At 41.0% G+C, this 20,422-nt stretch overlaps 1 protein-coding gene across 1 annotated transcript in view; it reads left to right on the top strand.

Moving 5' to 3' along the window:
* LOC124612449 (kalirin) overlaps window positions 1-20,422 on the top strand; it is a 1,731,149-nt gene that overhangs the window by 1,630,031 nt on the left and 80,696 nt on the right. The window contains exon 31 of the mRNA XM_047140672.1: window positions 9,935-10,073. Within this exon, the coding sequence (XP_046996628.1) occupies window positions 9,935-10,073 (139 nt within the window). The remainder of the gene's footprint in view (window positions 1-9,934; window positions 10,074-20,422) is intronic.

The following is a 20,422-nucleotide window of genomic DNA, read 5'->3' as shown; positions in this document are numbered from 1 at the left end:
CCCCGAAATTAATCGAAGGAAATGAAATATAAGTACATAAAATAAAAACGGTGAAGTGTAGCTGCGGAACTTCTATTTCCAAAACAAATACTTTATCACCTAAGCACCTGCAAATAGAGTTTGCCATCGAAAATAATGGAGAAGATCATGGAAATTTATGTGATTTACAATGTAGCCGCTGCAAAAATATGTACGATATAGTGTGTGTCTAAACGTATAGTTGGTGGCAAAAAATTACAGAATCGACATATTTCAGGAAAGCAATGCGATTTCTGAATAAAGTGTTTCATTTCTTTTGCAATACCTCTGGCAGAGTAACTGCTTCTTTCTGCGCACAAGATCATCTTATTTGGAGCCTTTACGTGTAAGTTCAAAAATATTAAAGCCAGCATTTATTAGTCACACAAATTCACGGAAGACTGCAATTGAGGAACTCCGTAGCGATAAGTATTCGCGCAAAAAGTTTTCGTACACAAACTTCCTCGTTGCCACAAAGTGGATTACTCACGTTTGAGACAGAAGTGGATCGCTTCACCGATGTAGATTATCGTTTACAATGGTGCACCGCTGAAAACTATTTGATTTCGTAGCTTTTTTGATTATTAAAATTCGGTACTTACCTAACTATCCTATTTATATGATACTATAAAGGTCACATTCTACTTCTTTAAAGATTTCTTGACCATTTGTTCCTTGTTTGTAGTGAAACGCTCCTTCAACATATTTGAGTTGCAATCGAGCAAAAAGCTTTTCCTATAATACGTTTGAATTAATTTCCTCAGGCGCCGTACTTCACCGTACTTAACAGTGCTTCCTCTTAGCGACTCTGACTCACGTACATTCCGTTTCTCCTTTTTATCTGCCTTATCTCGGCAAACTCTCAAGCACAGCCATCACGATTCGACAGAGCTATCTGTTTCTCTCAGATACCTGAGTCAGGCATTACTACATGGACACTGTCGGCTGTTCATTTTACTACGCGTCGCCATGCATAAACCTAGGTCCAGGTCGCTAAGAGACCTGTCACTGGAAACTCTAGAAGCAGCGTTTCCTACCAGCAATGTTAGTCAGTCGCAAGTGAAGACAAATCGTGCGTTTTTCGGAACTCCTCGCATGAAACGTAGACAACATCGAAGAACGACTCTCGACAACGTTAAGCAAAGTGAGGAAAACATCGCCGCAGCCAAAAAAGAAAACCGGAGGTCTTTCGGATGGTTGGAATCGGAACTGAACACTGCCGGTGCGGAGAAAAAGAAGGAGCACAGAAGATCTTTCGGACTGCCGTGAGTAAATTACATAATTGTGCCTGTGACCGTCCGCTCGTAAATGTTCATACTTGTTAGTCGAACAGGTCCGCGATATTATTTGACATGCCACGTTGCCGCCGACTACCATTAGTCTATTTATTTTATTTATTATGCACTTTTTCTCCTAGACGGGCTGTTTAGGACTGTACATGTGGCAATATCGAGTGACAAGGCATACGGAACCATTTCACGTGACTTGCGTATTTACGTTTTCTGCGCGTAGCATTGTGCTGTTTCGTCGGTGCGGTGGTCTTTGCACAAGCAGTGTTACAAAATTTCTTCAGTAGCCACCATTTCTTACACGTCACATTGAGCACTTCTCATCATTTCTCTGACGTCACTTCAGCGTTTCAGTTAAATTATCAGAAAATGACGCTGTAGTGACTACGACATATGGTGAGTGTGCTAACTTTCGTCATAGTAATGTTTTTAAAGCGTGCTGTAAATTACGCACCTGGTTAAGATTTTAGAGAATTTCGCAAGAATTGTGGAAGGCGTTTCAGATTAATCTTTCAGTCCAAACTGTTTTGATTTGACCGCTCATTCAGTTTGGCATCTATTTTCGAGGAGGGCTCACGCAAATTTTCACACGGACATGAATCTTTCCGCGGCTATTTGCGTTAACGCTGAAGCTTTTGATCTGAAAGAGAACAGAGAAAATTTTTTCTTGCCGAATTGAAGGTTCGCTACTCTCACAGAATGTTGCATTTTCGAAAAGATAGCGCGCCACACTGATATTGAAGTCTTTGTCATACGTAGTTTAAAACAAAATATTCCTCAATCTGTTACTTTTCACAATTTTTATATGGTTTAATTTCCTTGCGTATTGAGGGAGTGGTGAGGTCTTGGAAATGTTCTACTTTCGTTAATGGTTATTAATTCTTTCTTGTTTCTCTATGCACGTACCTCTCCCTCTGTATCATTTTCGTTTCTCATTTAATGTGGAGTATGTTTCATCAGCTTCCACTGTTTAGTGTCAATTTGGTAGCGATACTGTCCTTTGGACGCCAACTTACTTTGCTACGGGTGTTGTAACGTTCGCGGGCTTTATTTTAGGAGAACTGCAGGAAGGGATGTCTGGGTAAAAAATAAAACAGGAGAGGAATGGAGTAAATAATTAATTAAGTAATATGTAACAGCTTACCTTAAAGCTATACTTCAGCAGCAGTGGATGTAAATGTGTGGTGGTTCTAAAACAAAAGATACTTCAGTCATGGCCCTCTGAAGGTGAATGTATGTCTCAACACCACTATAAAATACTGTGTGCTGCGTTACAAGAAAATATTCAACAACATTGTCGCCCTTTAGTTTCAGTAAATCGTCGATGTACCACCTCTTGAAAAAAATGTCTGCACTGTGTCTTTTGGGGTTCATCGCAAACATGTTTGACAGCGTGGTATCGGTTGGTACTTTATGTTCTTTGGGAGCACGGAACAACATGGAATTACGGTAAAGACTCAGAAATCTTTTTCGGGAGTAGGTGGGCTCCCATTCTCGACCGACCACCCTTATTTAGATTTTCGGTTGATTCTTTGAATTATTTCACTCGGTATCGGGATGGTTCTTGCAGCAAAATCATTTACTGTTTCTCCTCTCATCTCTAACCATTTCAAGTGAGTGCCCTCAATCCAGTGACTTCGATGATGACTGGACGATAACGTTTAAACTTCCTTCCTTCCATCCTTCCCCCAGTGTTATGTCAATAAACCTCTACGGTCCCACTTAGCAAATTGAAGCACCTGCCGCGTATGCTAGTTCTGTGTCATGAAGCGCATTTTCATTGCTTCCAGTGTTGTTAGTGAAGAAAAATCGGAAACTTCGCCGTAAACGCTGTTTGCCGCGGTCGTGTCAAATTCTGACAGTGACCGCTCATAATGTAACTAGTACACCATCAACGAGGTCTACTCTGCTGAAAGCATGGAGACTAATAACAGTGCATCTTTATTCTTCATGAAAGTCTCATTTACTGTTGACGGAGCTGAATGACGTTATTGAGACTTTGGCATTCACCAATTCAGTGAATAGTAACCAATCTTAACAATCGATGATTCAAGTGGAACGCATACATGAAGGCAGGGGAGCTTCCCCGTGAACAATGTTTGCTCAGACCGAGAAGTGAATCCTGTCACCAGTATCGAGTACTACTCTACATAGAGAAAGGCAAGTCTCTCTCTCTTTCTCTCTCTCTCTCTCTCTCTCTCTCTCTCTCTCTCTCTGTCTCTCGTCTGTGTGTTTGTGCCGCAATCGTTGGATAGGAAGCGGAATTGTGGGCTGTGGGCTGTGGGCTAGTCACAACGTACTATGCGCTGGTCATGATGCCACATCTCTCTCTCTCTCTCTCTCTCTCTCTCTCTCTCTCTCTCATGTTGTTTCAAAGTCTTTGCATCGAACGTATAGGGCGATAGATCACGTCCTGGGAAACAACTTCTTTTGCTGGAGACAAAATGTTTGCTGGTGCTTCTCGGAAATGCTAGACCTCCTTCTGCATTGATTACGCCCTCGAGAGGTGGTAGGGCGAAACTACTGCGTCGTGCGCGTATGTCTTACGTACTGCCCTAAGTCCAGTCATCTACTCCGTTTGAAAGGCGGTAGGCCCAGCAAAATTTGAAGTTCCTGATTCGCTTCTAAAGCGTCTTTCTCCAATTAGAGACACTCATCCTTAAGGTTTTCTTGTTGAAAATCACGGTATCAGTTTACTGGGGTAGGTAGCATGGCAGCACACCTAGGTAGTAGGTCGTGCTAGTTCAGTGAAATCTCGTCAACCCAGGGCCAGCAACTATTAAAACACGCCTAGCGTCGCTGGGAAATGTCGGCGAACATTTTGTCTCCAGCAAAAGTCGTTCCTTGTGGCTATCTGTACTGGGTCATAGGGGTACAGGTGCATATACTGTGACTATTGGTACCTTAATATGTACACTCTTCAGTTCGTTAGTGGTTTTTTCTCTGCGGCTAACAATCTTTCCGCAAACATGTCACATAATTTAGTACCTGATGTTTTCTGCATGGTCGTAACCGCACCACAAAGTGGACTACGCTTGTCATTATAGACAAAACGTTTTGCGCCCATGCGTCCACACTTTAGTATCTAACCTGTTGCTCAAAGCAAAAATAAACATTAATGGCTAATTTGTGCGTTGCGTTTTTGGAAGTATTAACCAATCTAAAAACATTGTACTCGTAAATTAATCTGCAAATGAAGCAAATACCGATGTAATGTTGTTCAGTACACTGTCCTCAACACACACACACACACACACACACACACACACACACACACATACGCGCAAACAGGAATACGTACTAGCAAAGCAAAGCAACCAAGTTTTCGACTGAGAGTATTACGAGGGCGAGCTGAAAAGCAATACCTCCGAATTTTTTTGTGTGAAAACTCTTAAAGTTTTATAATTAAAACAATCGTTATTTCCATTCTACACCTTTATCCTTAATATCTATATTTTTATGTCTCAGCGTAGTCACCCTAGCGACGAACACATTTCTCCCGACGGGAGACCAGTTTGTTGATGCCGTCGCTGTAGAATTTTTGACTTTGTTGGCATAGTAGGCACAACTTGACCTCTGTGCTTGCACCGCTTCATGACTGTTATTGTGAGGTTCTCGAAGGTGTTCAGTATGTTCTGGAAACAAATGAAAATCGTATGGGGCCAAATCGGGACTGTATAGATAGAGGATAATCGATGACAATGAACACAAGGCGTCGATTTGTTGCAGATGTCGCAGCGAACTCGAATAGTCTGCCATTGTTAAGCTGAAGGAGATTGTGCTCCATTGTGGACGAAGTTTTCTGCCGTTACAAACTCCATTAAGGCCCGCTGTTCCTCACACACCAACATAGTTATGTTACACACCATCGTGTTACACGCTACGCTTCGGAGCCCTCTAGCAGCAGAGGGCTACAAATGTGTACACATGAAGAATAAAGATGTAGTATGTTAATAACGTTTGTTTTATTTAAAAAGGTTTGAGTGTTTAAATACATAAAAAATTCGGAGGGATTACTTTTTATCACGTCCTCGTACATCGTTATGTGTTTACGTTAACGTACAAACTTATACCAACTTTAAAGCCAACAAAATATCACAGTAACATTGTTCAAAGAATTTGTCTTTCATCTCATGACGGGCGTAGTGAACCAGAGGCAGTAAAATGGAGTGATTTCTTCGTCCACGCTCGATACTCTCCGTCGCGTGTTTGGTAGAAATTTCCTTCTAGTTCTGAGTTTTTTCACAGTGTTCCACATTAACTTAATGATAACGTTTATTTTATGCTTGAACGGGAGGATCGTCGGTCCCTCCCGTGTTAAGCAAACTAACCGTCCTCGTTGTTTTGTATATCAAACAATGTTGAACAGCAGGTAAACTATTAATGTGCTCAAAACTAGTCTTGGCTGCTTGAGTAATCTGAAAGAACGTAACAAGCGAGAAACTGTAGTGAATAAGGCTTTTCACTCGCATTGGGCTGTCTATGCTGATGTGTGTTTGAGTTATTTCTCTAATCCACCATGTGTAAATCTCAGGTTGGTTCCATTCCTGTCATGGTGATTTGGCGCGTCCTTTCTTTAAACCTTTTGGTCTGCTCGAAAGGCTGTTGGAAAACAGCGGTCGTTTTTACTATTCTAATTGGTTAAAGACACTCTAGTTTTTGGACTAAGAGCAGGCAGGTTTATTTATCTGGGAGACGATGAAAGATTTGGGAAACCTTGTGTTTTATGAAAACACGACCGTCTGGTAGGTAGCTGTACCGTCGCACAATTCGTCTAACACAATTTAACATACTTGTTCCTTTGAAACCATAGTGCTGGTAGATTCTGGCATTCACATTTTTATTGCTAACCATGTTATCGGGAGATTTCCCCAGGATGTTACGCTCACGAAGAATACTGTACATCTTGTCGATAGACATCGGATTTTCATGTGACTGTAATTATCTCTAATAGTAGACGTTCGTGATACATAATGCCAGCAAGCGGGTTATACTGATCTTTTGTCAGGGTGTTATTCGTAACAGCAGTGGCAATCAGGGTGTTAACATCTGCCCGGCGCGCTGTTCTCGGCCGGAGTGATGAAATAAACGGCTAACATCTGCGGCCACCGAACCAAACTTACGCCATCGACTGTTTGCATACAAAGTTAGCTTTCTGATCAGTCTCCATCGGTTCGCAGTCTGTAATCGATACTGAAAACGCCTTGATCACCGGACAGTGTGCTAATGCGTCCTTTGGTCTCTAAAGGTTAGATACGAACTATACTGACAGACTTTGAGAGACCTTTCAGGAATGTTATTTGCGTATTTTATGCATGCAGCTCATTATCTCCGCTGGCCCGTTACCGAGAAACTGAGCTTACCGAACTGAAACTTTTACAGATCGGTATTTGTGCATGTCGTATTTGTGTGAGAGATGCACCACTGTTAACTCATAGACCTATGTTGTGCCAAGGTAACACGATTCCAGATGCGAGCAGTCAGCACACTTTCCACGGGACGTAGACCTAAGTATATCATTCTGCCAAAGTGCGAGCTAAGATGATTTCAAGACTTCCTTCAAAATGACAGTGCTGTGCAGTAATAGAACAGATATTGAACAGTACAGTAAAAAAAGTACACGTTTTTCTCCCAACGTTAATTACACTACTCACGTAAGTGTTTTTGTCGGCTTTGGTTACATCGTATTTTCCTGTAGAGATGATACGGTTATTGTCATTAAGTAATAAGTTATCTTTAATACTAAATTCGGCCTCTCATGGTCGCTGAGACGTTATGTCCTGTTTTAATACCAAATCGTAAAATAAAGTTGTTACGGTTCTGTTGGTTCCTTACAAGAAATCAATCACCTGAAGAATCTCTAAAAGTTTATCTTTGCAAAGTAGAGGTCTTTAAACTGCCTGAAATGTTAAATGACAGATTTCTTCGAGTTTCTTAAAAATAGCACGAGTCAACAAATTTAAACTTTTTTGTGCATCTGGTTTGTTAATTTTGGGGTGCTGAATTCACTGGTAAATTCTGTTTTTCTCTATCGCGTCACATTGGCTAGATACATAGCAAAATCAAAAACAGTATTTATAAACACTGACAGAATTAAAACAAAAAAATACATATTCAGAACTTTATAACTCAATATTATGTAATACATATTTACGGACAAGGCAGGTCTAAATTAGTTCACAACATATTTCCAATTAATTCTTATTTGGTATTCGAAAAATGTGGTAAACGATGCTTTTATTTTGTTTCCTGGTTTTTTTCCCCCCACACTTGCTATCTAGTGACGATTTATAGATCTTGTAGCACTCGTATAACTAAAAGTTTAGACATACAACAAAAGAACAGTAAATATCGGAACACGGAAAATAAACAATAAAAGTCCTTAAAAACATCAAAAATCTAATGTGCTAGATCGGATTCTGCACACAAAAATACATGATAACTGATGCATGACATCCCAGATGCAAAACGGCTGTTGAGTAGTGCAATTATTGTGTACTTTAAAAAAAAATGGTTCAAATGGCTCTGAGCACTATGGGACTTAACATCTATGGTCATCAGTCACCTAGAACTTAGAACTACTTAAACCTAACTAACCTAAGGACATCACACAACACCCAGTCATCACGAGGCAGAGAAAATCCCTGACTCCGCCGGGAATCGAACCCGGGAACCCGGGCGCGGGAAGCGAGAACGCTACCGCACGACCACGAGCTGCGGACTGTGTACTTTCAATAGCGCAGCTTCATCGTTTACAGTTAAGCTTGCTACTGATGAAACTTCTTTACGATTTTAATAAAATTGTGACGTGTCTGTGAGAGCTTAAAGTGGATTTAATCAGGGAATCACAGGGGAATGACAGATACGCGTTTTCATCTCTGTGACATGGCACTGGAATTTTGACTGTAGTGAACTGAAACCTAATATTGAATACGTGCTCCAAAATCAGCATTAAATAAAAGCAATATAGACGTAACTACTTGGAAACTCGGACTAGGACAGATGCAGTAGTAGTGGAGCAAATTCCCAACATATTTACCATCAGTAATGGAAGCACGTTATGTACCTTGGGTCAAAAAAATGGTCAAATCTTATAGGACTTAACTGCTAAGGTCATCAGTCCCTAAGCTTACACACTACTTAACCTAAACTATCCTAAGGACAAACACACACACCCATGCCCGAAGGAGGACTCGAACCTCCGCCGGGACCTGTACCTTGGGAATGACATTTGTATTTCCATTTTTGTGATTGTTGCTCGGTTTCCGATGCATAATGGTCGATCCAGATCACATCAACGGTGACAGCTTGACACAAAAATGCGCCAAACACAGCTCGAACATGAAAATCGCATCCGCTTGTTGTTCACAGCCTGCAGCTGTGGTACCCACCGCACCGACGATTTTTTTTCACCGCCAATTTATCGTGTAGAATACTGAGTGCCGTTTCTGTCAACAAACTGATGGTCTCCGATACTTAGCGCACTTGGCGGCCGATTGTCGGTAACCAAATTTTTCGAACGCCGTGCGCGATCCTCCTCAAAAATCGATGTATGACCACGTGTACTCTCGTTGGACCAATATCTAACTGTTGTCACTGATAGTCAAGGGGCATCATGAACAGTGTCCAATTTATCGTTCATCTCGTCACATGTTTCCCCATCCAAAGGCAAAAAAAGCGAATCAGAGAGCGGTACTTCATTTTGCCCATCTCTGAGCGTAGCGCAACTTACTGAAATGTTTCCAGAATGACTGCCAAATCCAACTAACCTACGAATCAGTGTTATTTTTGCTTTAGTGTCTAACATATGGCAGCTGTAAAATGCACTTTCGGTAATATCTACCTATTACAACGCATCCCCATAACGGATGTTCGTCATTTTTGAGTGAAATTGAAAGGCTTGACAACTTTAGTATACTGTGCAATTTGTACTTAGCTCATTCTTTTACTGGCCTCGTTGTCTCTTTTTCAGAGTACGGCCGCTACCAGGAGTTTTTACCTGTACGAAAAAATTAAAAAATTAAAACTGTTTTCACTGGAATACGGACGACTCAGACATGTATTTTTCTCACCACAACTGAACCATATCTTTCCGCCTAGCTCGAGGAAGACGAACAGAGATGATAATATAAGTTTAGACCAAAGAGTTTAATCATTTACATGCACATGCAACAAAGCTTCAAATAATTCTACATAAACTGATAATCGAATATTACAAAAAATTGTGCAAACATTATCTTTGTTAATTTAACTACACAAATGTTAAATTTGTATCCAACCAAATGGCAGTTCACAAATTACCCTGCTATGTAAAGATCTATTTTTACACAAATTTTCAATTTTATACACATGAAGCGATCGATACCCACTGGGATCGCAGATTTAATATTATACATCAAGCTTTATTATATCACACAGCACATGCTGATGAGAACTTGTATTAGCAACTAAATCTGACAGCAAACGTGAATACTTATTGAACTGTTCTGTACTTTCTGGATAATCGTCGTATATGCAAAGGAAACTACGTTAACGCTCTTCTGAAGAGATATGTGGTCGATTTTTTAAACGATTTCCCATATCGTGTACGTGCTGCAATGACTGTATGTGTTCGGCGTGTGTTCCAGGAGGAAATGGCTGCCGCCGCCGTTGCGGAAGTTGAGCCAGGGCAGCAAGGTGGACAAGTCGGCCGCCGCCCCCGCTGCCGCCTCCGCCCCCGCCGACCGGCCGCCCCTCAAGAAAACTGCCTCCGATAAGAGGTTCAAGGTAAGGCAGAGCGCCCCTCAGTCGCCATGACCCCGACTTTTAGCACGCGGTCGAGCACAACTTGACTATGAAGAGCAACACCATATTTATTTTATTTTATTCTGTTATCGTGACCAAAGAAGGAAATGTTTTGATTTTGCGAGAGAAAGAGAGAGAAGGCGGACGTGGAATGACAAATAAAGAAGGTGAAAACTGTTACGACAGTCGCTACTTAGTTGATATTCCCAAAATTTTTGAACGGTAATACACTGTGTTGCATTTTCATTTTCCCCCCAACGGGATAGGCTGATTATAATGATTTTTGGTTATAAGGAGTGAATCACTTAAATCCTAAGGCTGCTTCTTGACAAAGAGGTTTGTAAATGTCTCTTAAAAGCTCGAGTCTTTACTTGGACATAACTAGCTCTTGTTGGCCAGTTTAAAATTTCAATTTATTGCCTTTCGGGCCGCGCTCTTTCAGCCATCTCAATAGGAATGTCAGTTATTATGATACGAAAGTAAGGACAACACAACATTCAGTCGCCGAACGGCGAAAATGTCCTAGCCGGCCAGGAATCGAACCCAGGCCTTTTCGCTTAGGAATCCGCCGCGCTACCTGCGCAGCTCCCGAGGCAGACAAGGTCAGTTTACAGATCACAGACAAGCAATGGTGTGTACCACCTGCAGTAGAACTACATCCAGTAAAGCACTGGTGTGATCAAACCAACCTTGCATTTGAGGAAAGGTTTTTTTTTTTCTTTTACTACATGAGGGAGTGAATATATTGCTGTATTATTCATTCACGTCACTTTTCTTTGAACCCGTTGTAAAGTAGATCAATCTGTTGGACGAGTAATTTTTGCCCTGTTCCCACCGCAATATGTTTTTGTGTGTGTACGTATGCACCTCACAAGGGAAAGCTTACAGTCCAGCTTTTCTCCGACTGTGAGGTCTTTCCATCTTCAATGATGATATCATTAACCGTTCGGTTGGTTATGTTCACTACTCGTTTGGCGAGCATGAAGATGGAAATACAATTTCGTTTCTCCACGGTCACTTGAGTTAAATACTATGGATCTCTTTGTGTCATATGGAAAAGGGATTGTTACCCGCGTGCTGCACCTCTCAAGGAATAAAATGAAAACTATAAAGTACTTAAGACTAGCACTTACGATTCAAATGTCAGATTTCCCAGGAGAATTAAGGCTGTTTCATATGCCGAAGGTTGTACGCCACAATAATTGCGTGTTCATATTACTTTGTCCAACGCCATACAAAACATTCATACAATTGTTTAAATGTTAATAACTGATAGGAAAACCAACTTCATCTGTCTGGAGATAATGACGTTAATCTCTCCCTAATGACCTCGCTGTTTATGACGCCAGACCCCAACCGAAAACGAATGCGTCGCTGGCAACTGAAAGCACTAGAATGGCCCCATTATTAAGAAATCCCTTGAACGTCAAATTCTTTGTGGTTTCACCGTTTGCGGATGTCGCTCTAGCTTAAAGCGACGGATTTTCAAACTGATGGTCAGTTTCTTCGAGAAATACAAAAATAGACAAGTCGATGCCATGATGAATTCATGAGCAAGGTCATAACTAATATACTTAAACAACTGTCAGATAATTCCTGGCCACATATACAATTTTTCTTTTATGTTCGATGTAATGTGTCTTCTGTAGTAATATGATTGGTGATGTTTCAGTCATGAATCCCAGTGTTGGTTTGAGAATCATGACCCCGTTCATATCACACTGCTGCTATTTTCTTTATTCTAACGCAACTGCTACATCGCACATCATTAACAAACTACTATTCAGGCACAAGGCCGCCCTGCGATCCAGTTTTGTACTGCCAAAAGTACCCAGCTACTGTAAGTGCAGAAAAAATTGTAAACAGAGCAGAAAATTCTATATTCTGATATATGCGTATTGATGAAAATCATAATTATATAGCAGATCTACTAAAACGTTTAGGTTCAACTACTTTTGCCACAAGAATTATTGCGAGCGTTGTGAACATAGAAACCAGTAAGTTAAAATATTTTCTTTCAAATTTGCCCCACGGGAAAATATTCTGTGGTAACTCCTCACTTAGGTAAAAAGCATACATTGCGTAAAAGAAAAAAATTAGAATTATTTGCGGATTTTACATAGTACATCTTTCGGACATCTGTTTAAACAGTTAGTAATATTAACCACAGCTTCGCAGGGCATTTATTCACTCATGAAATTTGTTATAAACAATTCGGTATAGTGATAGAGTTATTCACTAATAGAATGTCATATGGTTTATCGCGAGGACGATCTAAACAACACGAAACTAACTAACGAAAAAATTGTGCTCTTCCACCGTTCCCCAAACTACAGTTTTCAGCAGGTACTATTGTCTTAATATAGATCCAACCATTCTCTCTCGTCGTTCTTCATATTCCTAATTAAACATTTTTCCCCTTGACTCGTTGCAGGATTTCTTCATACTTTCCTAGGTCAATCTATCTGATTTTCATGTCTCATCTAACACCACGTTTTAAGACTTCTGCTTGTTGCAGTTATCTCTTCCCCATTATCCACGTTTCGCGCTAAGACAAATCTGTGCTCCAAAGATAGCTTTTCATCGGCCTTTTTCTGGTGTCAAGGTTTACACTATCTGGTCAAAAGTATCCGGACACCTATTAGTGGGCGTTAGTATGGGGTGTGACGACCTTTTACCTTTATGACGGCTTGAACTCATATAGGTACACTTTTGGTGATGTATCTAAATGTCTTCCTGAAGAGCTGATATCAGATAAAGTAGAGATGTTCGGTGCTGAGGTCTGGAGCGACATATTTGTTGTAGCTGAACCCAAAGGTGTTCCATTGCTTTCAGTTGAGAAGTCTTTGCAGGGCAGTCCATCTCGTGATGTTACTGTCCACAAACTCTTGCCTCACAGATGCTGCTGTGTGACTGTGTACAGTGTCATGCAGATGCAAACAGTTATTATTTCAGAAGTATTCCTCTACTGTACATAGTACGTAATGCTCTAAATGTGTTCACATTCTTCCGCATTTAGCGTATTCAAAAATGGTTCAAATGGCTCTGAGCACTATGGGACTTAACATCTATGGCCATCAGTCCTCTAGAACTTAGAACTACTTAAACCTAACTAACCTAAGGACATCACACAACACCCAGTCATCACGAGGTAGAGAAAATCCCTGACCCCGCCGGGAATCGAACCCGGGAACCCGGGCGTGGGAAGCGAGAACGCTACCGCACGACCACGCGCTGCGGACAATTAGTGTATTCTTAACCCTAGAACACTAAAGTGGGGAAATGTTACATTGTTTCCAAATCATCGTAAATTTTATTTCTCCATTTTTTTCAAAGGAAGTTATAATTTATAGTTTACGCAGTAGTTAGTTGCAATTATAAGGTGTCCAATGATGAGTCACGCACAAAAGAAGTACAAAATGTCCTCTCGTACACCCTGTACTGACGAATCACATTGGCCGGAACCGTGGATTGGTATCAACTGCAGTCGTAAATTTACGAGGGTTTCGTAAACTAGAGCTAAGCGCGATAAGGTGACCGTACCCTAATCACGAAAACATCCCCATACCGTAACACCACTCCTCCGTATTCCACTGTTAGCGTCACACATGATGGCAGGTAACGTTGTTCATGCATTCGCCAAACCCAAACCACTCCGTCGGTTTGGTACAGGCTATAGAGCGTTTGATCACTGCAAATCACTCTTTTCCATTCATCCACTGTTCATTGGCTCCGCTTTTTACACCACCGCAAGTGTCGATGAGCACTGACTGCAGGGACGTGTGGTTTGTGATGAGCTGCTTGACCATTGAACCCCATTCTTTTTAACTCGCCTAGGCTCAGTCATTGTGATGGAACTCGCGAGTGTTCCTTCCGCTGATTTCATGCTATTTTTTTTATTTTTTATATATAGCCACCATCCGCTGTGATCGACGGTCCCTGTTCTTCGGTACCTGAGGTCTTCCTGGTCTTAGTGTAGGTGTGGTTCTTCCTTCGCTTTTCCACTTCACAGTCATATCAACAGTCGGCCTGGTCTGTTTTAGAAGGTCTGGAATGTCCCTGATGTATTTGTTACTCAGGTGACATCCAGTGACTAGTCCACGTTCGAAGTCACCGAGCCCTCCTGATTACTCTCTTCCTCCTTTTATCCTGAAGGGTCCTCTTCTTGTGACATCTTCTGGTCAGTTCCGCATTACATAAGACTGTTTAGTTACTTTTGATCAGATGGTGTATTCTGTTTGCTGGATAGCAAAATTTGTCCACGCCTCCAAGGCTCTTCTGTCCGAATTTAACACTTAGCTATCCAGAACGTTCATCTTCTGTGCACATCATAGCCTTAGTTTTCTGTTTATTGTTCCAGTGAGTTAAGTACGCTACGGAATTCCTCTTGGGTTTCGGTGGCTACAACTGTCTGACCAGAGAAGTCTGTCACAGTGGTTTTGTGTCCGTAGCAAGGGATTCCCACAGCGACGTGTCCTTTGTCGGCTGGGTGTTAAGTAATAAGAGCGGTCCCTCAGTGCCCCAGCCCGTGTACCAGGAAGAGCAGAGTGGCCCTGTTGAAGAGACCTTTCCCTGTCTGTTTTATGTTTTCCTGTTGCTCTTACCGGCTGACACTTCCTCACGGCTGCTCCTGATTGCTGCGTCCTGCATACTTCTGCCGTCACGTGGGACAGGTGTTCGCGTTTCCTTTTCTTCTCAAAATAAATTCGACAGAAATACTTTCCCCGTCAAAGAACGCGTGGGGATGTCGGCTACCCGTCTTCTTAAGGCTCTGAGCATTTTTCCATCTACGAAAAATGGCATAAAATCAGTTAATGTAAAATAGGACGCTCTGTGATGCCCTGTTTTTACCTTTCATCTGGTTGCCAGCAACGACACAGTTAAATAGAGTGTGTACAAACTCTGTCAAACACAGTAAGAGTTAGTATTTCCACTTGAAACTAAATCTTACTCTGAAGGTAAAATCTAGGTTGTTAGACTCAATCACGTCTCTCTTCAAATTTACTCTTGAGTAACCAGTTAACTGAACACTCCGTGTTACCATTAATAACAACGGCCACGAAAAACCTGCAGACTTACACGAACCTTATCTTTTCGGTTATTATTATTAATATTTGCAGCCATTCTCTTCAGCTGCTAATGGTAACTTCAATTATGTTTTATCATAAAGATAAGGAAACTTCCGTTTTTTGCAAGTGAAATTTATTCCTGAGTACCGGACATGTTTTGCCTATTCATGTGAGGCATCATCAGTGGTCTATAATACGTATAAACGTATCTAATTATACATATAACAGGTAGCCGCGCGGTCTAGGCCGGCTTGCCACGGCTCGTGCGGCTTCCCCCGTCGGAGGTTTGAGTCCCCCCTCGGGCATGGGTGTGGATGTGTGTTGTCCTTAGCATAAGTTAATTTAAGTTAGGTTAAGCAGTGTGGAAGCCTAGGAACCGATCACCTCTTCCATTTAGTCCCATAGTAATTTCCAAAAAAAGAAATGTTACATCAAAAATTTATAATTAAGTAATTTTATATGTCTTATAGACCACTGAAGATGCTTAACGTAAATAGGCGAAACATGTCCGGTACGCAAGAATAAATTTGAGCTGCAAAAGACGCAAATTTTCTTATTTTTGTGATAAAACATAATCGAAGTTTTCGCACATTATTTTTTTTTTGCAAACGTTCCAAGCTCATTACTTCACTTTTACAAAGTCTGCTCCTAACATCTGTAAGTTGTTAACTTCTAATAAGTACACAGTTGTCACTCCAGTATTTTTAAAAGGTCTAGGGGCTGATGTATGGTATCAGGGAGCAATGACTGTCTAAAATGGAAGTTTCATCAATTATGATTCCACATCACCGAATTTTTCCATTGCCAGAATTAAATTTATTTTCGTTTATTAATCTTACTTAACGAAGATAGGGGCTATTGCAATAATTATTTGCCTCGAAACAAATTTAGAATGTTTAAACATTGGAATTTTACTGACTGAATCAGATATAATGAATGTAGTCATCCACACTCCATCAGCACTTATGTCTCCGTTGTCCCGGGGTAGTCTTGTTGCCTTGTACAGTGGAGGTCGTGAGCACGGGTCATGCGCTGCGCACGTGTGTTGTCACGAGAATGCAGCATTATTGTGTCCGTTGTCTGCAGTTTCACACGAGCACATATATCACGGAGAATCTATATCATACTCTCTGTGGTATGGCGTTCGCTTGTCCCGAATAAATAACCTGTTTTCGCACTCGTATCATCCCTCATGTTATTTTCCGTATTCGGTAGTGAATGATAAGAGGAGAAGTGCCTTTTCTGCAAATAACGCGTCGCTCAGATCTTCTTTTTCTTCGCGTTAATTCTGCGTAGAGCGGGATCGGCTGTAGTCATGAATTGCCAAGTTTATTTTATTTACGGGGGAGGGGGTGAATAAAATATAAACCGGTATTTTTGTTTTACGCGCCTTCTTGTAAACGGAGAGCGGCGCGTGATCTGCTCATTGTCGCTTTCGGTTCAAATCTTAGTTCTCAACAGCTACAGCGCTGCCGTAGCATTTCTTTAGTCAGAATCGCAATGTCAGAGCAAGAGGTGTCGACATTTGTTGCACCGCGCGTCTGTTATAAATAATCTAGTTTCTCATAACAGAACCCTTAAATCCGTCCGAAATTTTGAAAAAACTTTCAGCGCAGTTCGGGGTCAACACCGCAGAAACACTCGAGCATAGACATGGCACGAACGGGTTTTAGATGGGAATTGCTGCAGAGGCTGGCATAAGCTGCTGTAGTGCTCAGGCGATCGTTACTAACAATCTTGGAATTTCGGAAAGTAGTCTTGTTGCCTTCTCACTGCAGAGCACAAATTTCATCGTCTCGAGATATGAAAACGGCTGCTGACACGCTACCAGACTGAATGGGAACATTTTTTGACCCGACTGTGATGGACTCTAACATCGTGCTATGAACGCTGCTTGCCAACTTTTGGACCAAACAAAACGTGAATATCGTTTGAAAAGGCGTGCGCTTCCAGTCCGGAATTATTATTATTATTTTTTTTATTTATTTATTGTTCCGTGGGACCACATTTAGGAGAAGTCTCCATGGTCATGGAACGAGTCAATACATGAAATTATAACACGATTGTAGAAACAGATAAAATGAAATATAAGAAACATATTCAGGCGACAAGTCGTTAGTTTAAATAAAGAAAATCAAGAATGTAACACTGGAATTTGCTTAATTTTTTAGCTCTTCCAGGAGCTCCTCGACAGAATAGGAGTGAGCCATGAGGAAACTCTTCAGTTTAGACTTAAAAGTGTTTGGGCTACTGCTAAGATTTTTGAGTTCTTGTGGTAGCTTATTGAAAATGGATGCAGCAGAATACTGCACTCCTTTCTGCACAAGAGTCAAGGAAGTGCATTCCACATGCAGATTCGATTTCTGCCTAGTATTAACTGAGTGAAAGCTGCTAACTCTTGGGAATAAGCTAATATTGCTAACAACAAACGACATTAAAGAAAATACATACTGTGAGGGCAATGTCAAAATTCCCAGACTATTGAATAGGGGTCGACAAGAGGTTTTCGAACTTACACCATACATAGCTCGAACAGGCCGTTTTTGAGCCAAAAATACCCTTTTTGAATCAGAAGAATTACCCCAAAAAATAATACCATATGACATAAGCGTATGAAAATATGCGAAGTATACTACTTTTCGTGTTGAAATGTCACTTATTTCAGATACTGTTCTAATGGTAAATAAAGCGGCATTTAGTTTCTGAACAAGATCCTGAACATGGGCTTTCCACAACAGCTTACTATCTATCCGTACGCCTAGGAACTTGAACTGTTCCGTCTCGCTTATAACATGCCCATTCTGTCTGATTAAAATGTCAGTTCTTGTTGAATTGTGGGTTAGAAACTGTAAAAACTGAGTCTTACTGTGATTTAGCATCAAATTATTTTCCACAAGCCACGAACTTATATCATGAACTACATTATTTGATAATGTTTCAATATTACACACAAGATCCTTCACTACCAAGGTGGTGTCATCAGCAAACAGAAATATTTTTGAATCACCTGTAATACTAGAAGGCATATCATTTACATAAATAAGAAACAGCAGTGGCCCCAGCACCGACCCTTGGGGAACGCCCCATTTAACAGTGCCCCATTGGGACTGAACATCATTACCACTCTCAATATTGCGGAGGATTACCTTCTGCTCTCTGTTCTTAAAGTAGGAGGCGAACCAATTGTAAGCGACTCCCCTTACTCCATAATGTTCCAACTTCTGCAGTAATATTTTGTGGTCAACACAGTCAAAAGCCTTCGTTAAATCAAAGAAAAAACCTAACGTTCGCAACCTTTTATTTAATCCGTCCAAAACCTCACAGGGAAAAGAGACTATAGCATTTTCAGTTGTTATACCATTTCTAAAAATAAACTGTACATTTGACAGCAAATTATGTGAATTTAAATGCTGCAGTAACCTTGTATATACAACCCTCCCGATAACTTTAGCAAACACCGATGGCATAGAAATAGGTCTATAATTGTCAACAAATGTGATCGCGCTTCACGACGACGCTCGACGCCACGCCGCCGAAAGCGACAAAATATTCAGGAATTGTTCGGGATCACACTATAACATCATCCTTCAGTCAAGACTTATCAACCTGCGATTTTCATTTGTTTTGACCACTGAAGGAAGCAGTCGTAGGACAGACTTGAGGCAACGGTGCTGTGGAAGTGTTCCTGCGCAACTGGCTGCTGTCACAGACATGTTCATTTTATGAAAACGGGGTGAAGAAACTGGTTTTCGGTTGGGAAAAATGTGTTTCTTGTTCGGGAGACGATATACGAGAGTAAGTTCATGTGTACGAAATTTTCTGAAGCATTAATAAACATATTAAAAAGGAAAAACACTTTCTATGGTTGTGCAAAATTGCATTTATTTCTTCACGAACCGGCTTTCGGTTTCTCAGGCCATATTCAGGTGACAACTGTAGCAAATGCGACTAAACACAGATATTATTTGAACAGAAGACACAAAATTGACAGTGTGTTTACTTAGTAAAACATTGAAATAATTACATTAACAAAAAAGGGGGTAACAAAGTTTTTATATGGAGAGAAATTTAACAGCTAATGGGAAATAAGATGAATTTACAATCTGAATGTAGTATTTGTAACGAAAACTTAACTTAACAAAGGGAAAAGTGAAAACTGAGTCTGATCATTTAATACTAGTTTCAGCGTTCTGTGTTGTGTGTCTGTTGATTTCCAGTAGGGTCATCTTTCTGCTTTTCTTGACAGAATGTAGAACTTCACATTCTACATCATATGAATGATTTTCTACTAAACAGTGATCAATAAAGGTCGAATCCTTCCTCCTTAATCTCCAGCGTCTGTCACGTTCACGTAGTCTAATTGCCACAGCTCTGTCTGATTGACCAATATACACTTTTTTGCCCTGTTTGTAAGTGATTTTACATATACGTGTCTGTGCCAAGGGTTGCAGTTTGTCGTTACTATTGAATAAAAATTCTTATCTGTTATCGGTATTATAAAATGCAAGAATTTTGCACCAGGCTGTGTGATTATTGAGTCATTGCTATCGGCCAGCGTACAGAAGTGGTGTAGTTTTATGCCTTCTCTGTTTTCGTAGTGTATAAGTATAATTTGCAGAACATTAGGAAGTGTTTTTCCTTTTTATTACAATTATTATGTTCTTCCAAGCACAGACGAAACTACGGTTAATGTTACTAAAAAAAAGTTCCGGTTTACATTTCATTCATCCTCGTAACAATCCCGTCTAATACGGGGTCGGCTGTACTGAAAATTTGATAAATTTGTTTTATTTAACCTTGCACAGCCGGATACTTCTCCTTGTCGCCGCAGTAGCCAGTTACCTTAGGGAGAGTAGTTAGGTTGTCGCGCGATTTGAGACGTCCTGTCACGGACCCCCCCCCCCCCCCCCCCCCCCCCCCCCCCCCCCCGCCGGAGGTTCGAGTCCTCCCTCATGCATGGGTGTGTTGTTCTTAGCCTTAGCGTAAGTGTTTAAGTAGTGTGTAAGTCTAGGGACCGATGACCTAAGCAGTTTGGTCCATTACGAATTTAGGAATTCACACACATTTCAACATTTTGGAGAGTAGTTGTGCACACCACCTATCTGTAAATCGTGTAAACTTTGTTCTGCATTTCCGAATCGAAAATTGGGGACCAGCCCAGTGTTTGCGTAAACGAGCGTGGGAAACCCCCTAAAACACTACATTCAGGCTAGAAGGTACTCCAGCTACGGTCGTCAATCCGCCGCGTGGATTTGACCCGGG

The sequence above is a fragment of the Schistocerca americana genome, chromosome 4, assembly GCF_021461395.2.
Source record: "Schistocerca americana isolate TAMUIC-IGC-003095 chromosome 4, iqSchAmer2.1, whole genome shotgun sequence".
NCBI classification, from domain to species: domain Eukaryota; kingdom Metazoa; phylum Arthropoda; class Insecta; order Orthoptera; family Acrididae; genus Schistocerca; species Schistocerca americana.
The sequence above is the reverse complement of the archived record's forward strand: the minus strand, read 5'-3'. Positions and strand labels throughout refer to the sequence as shown.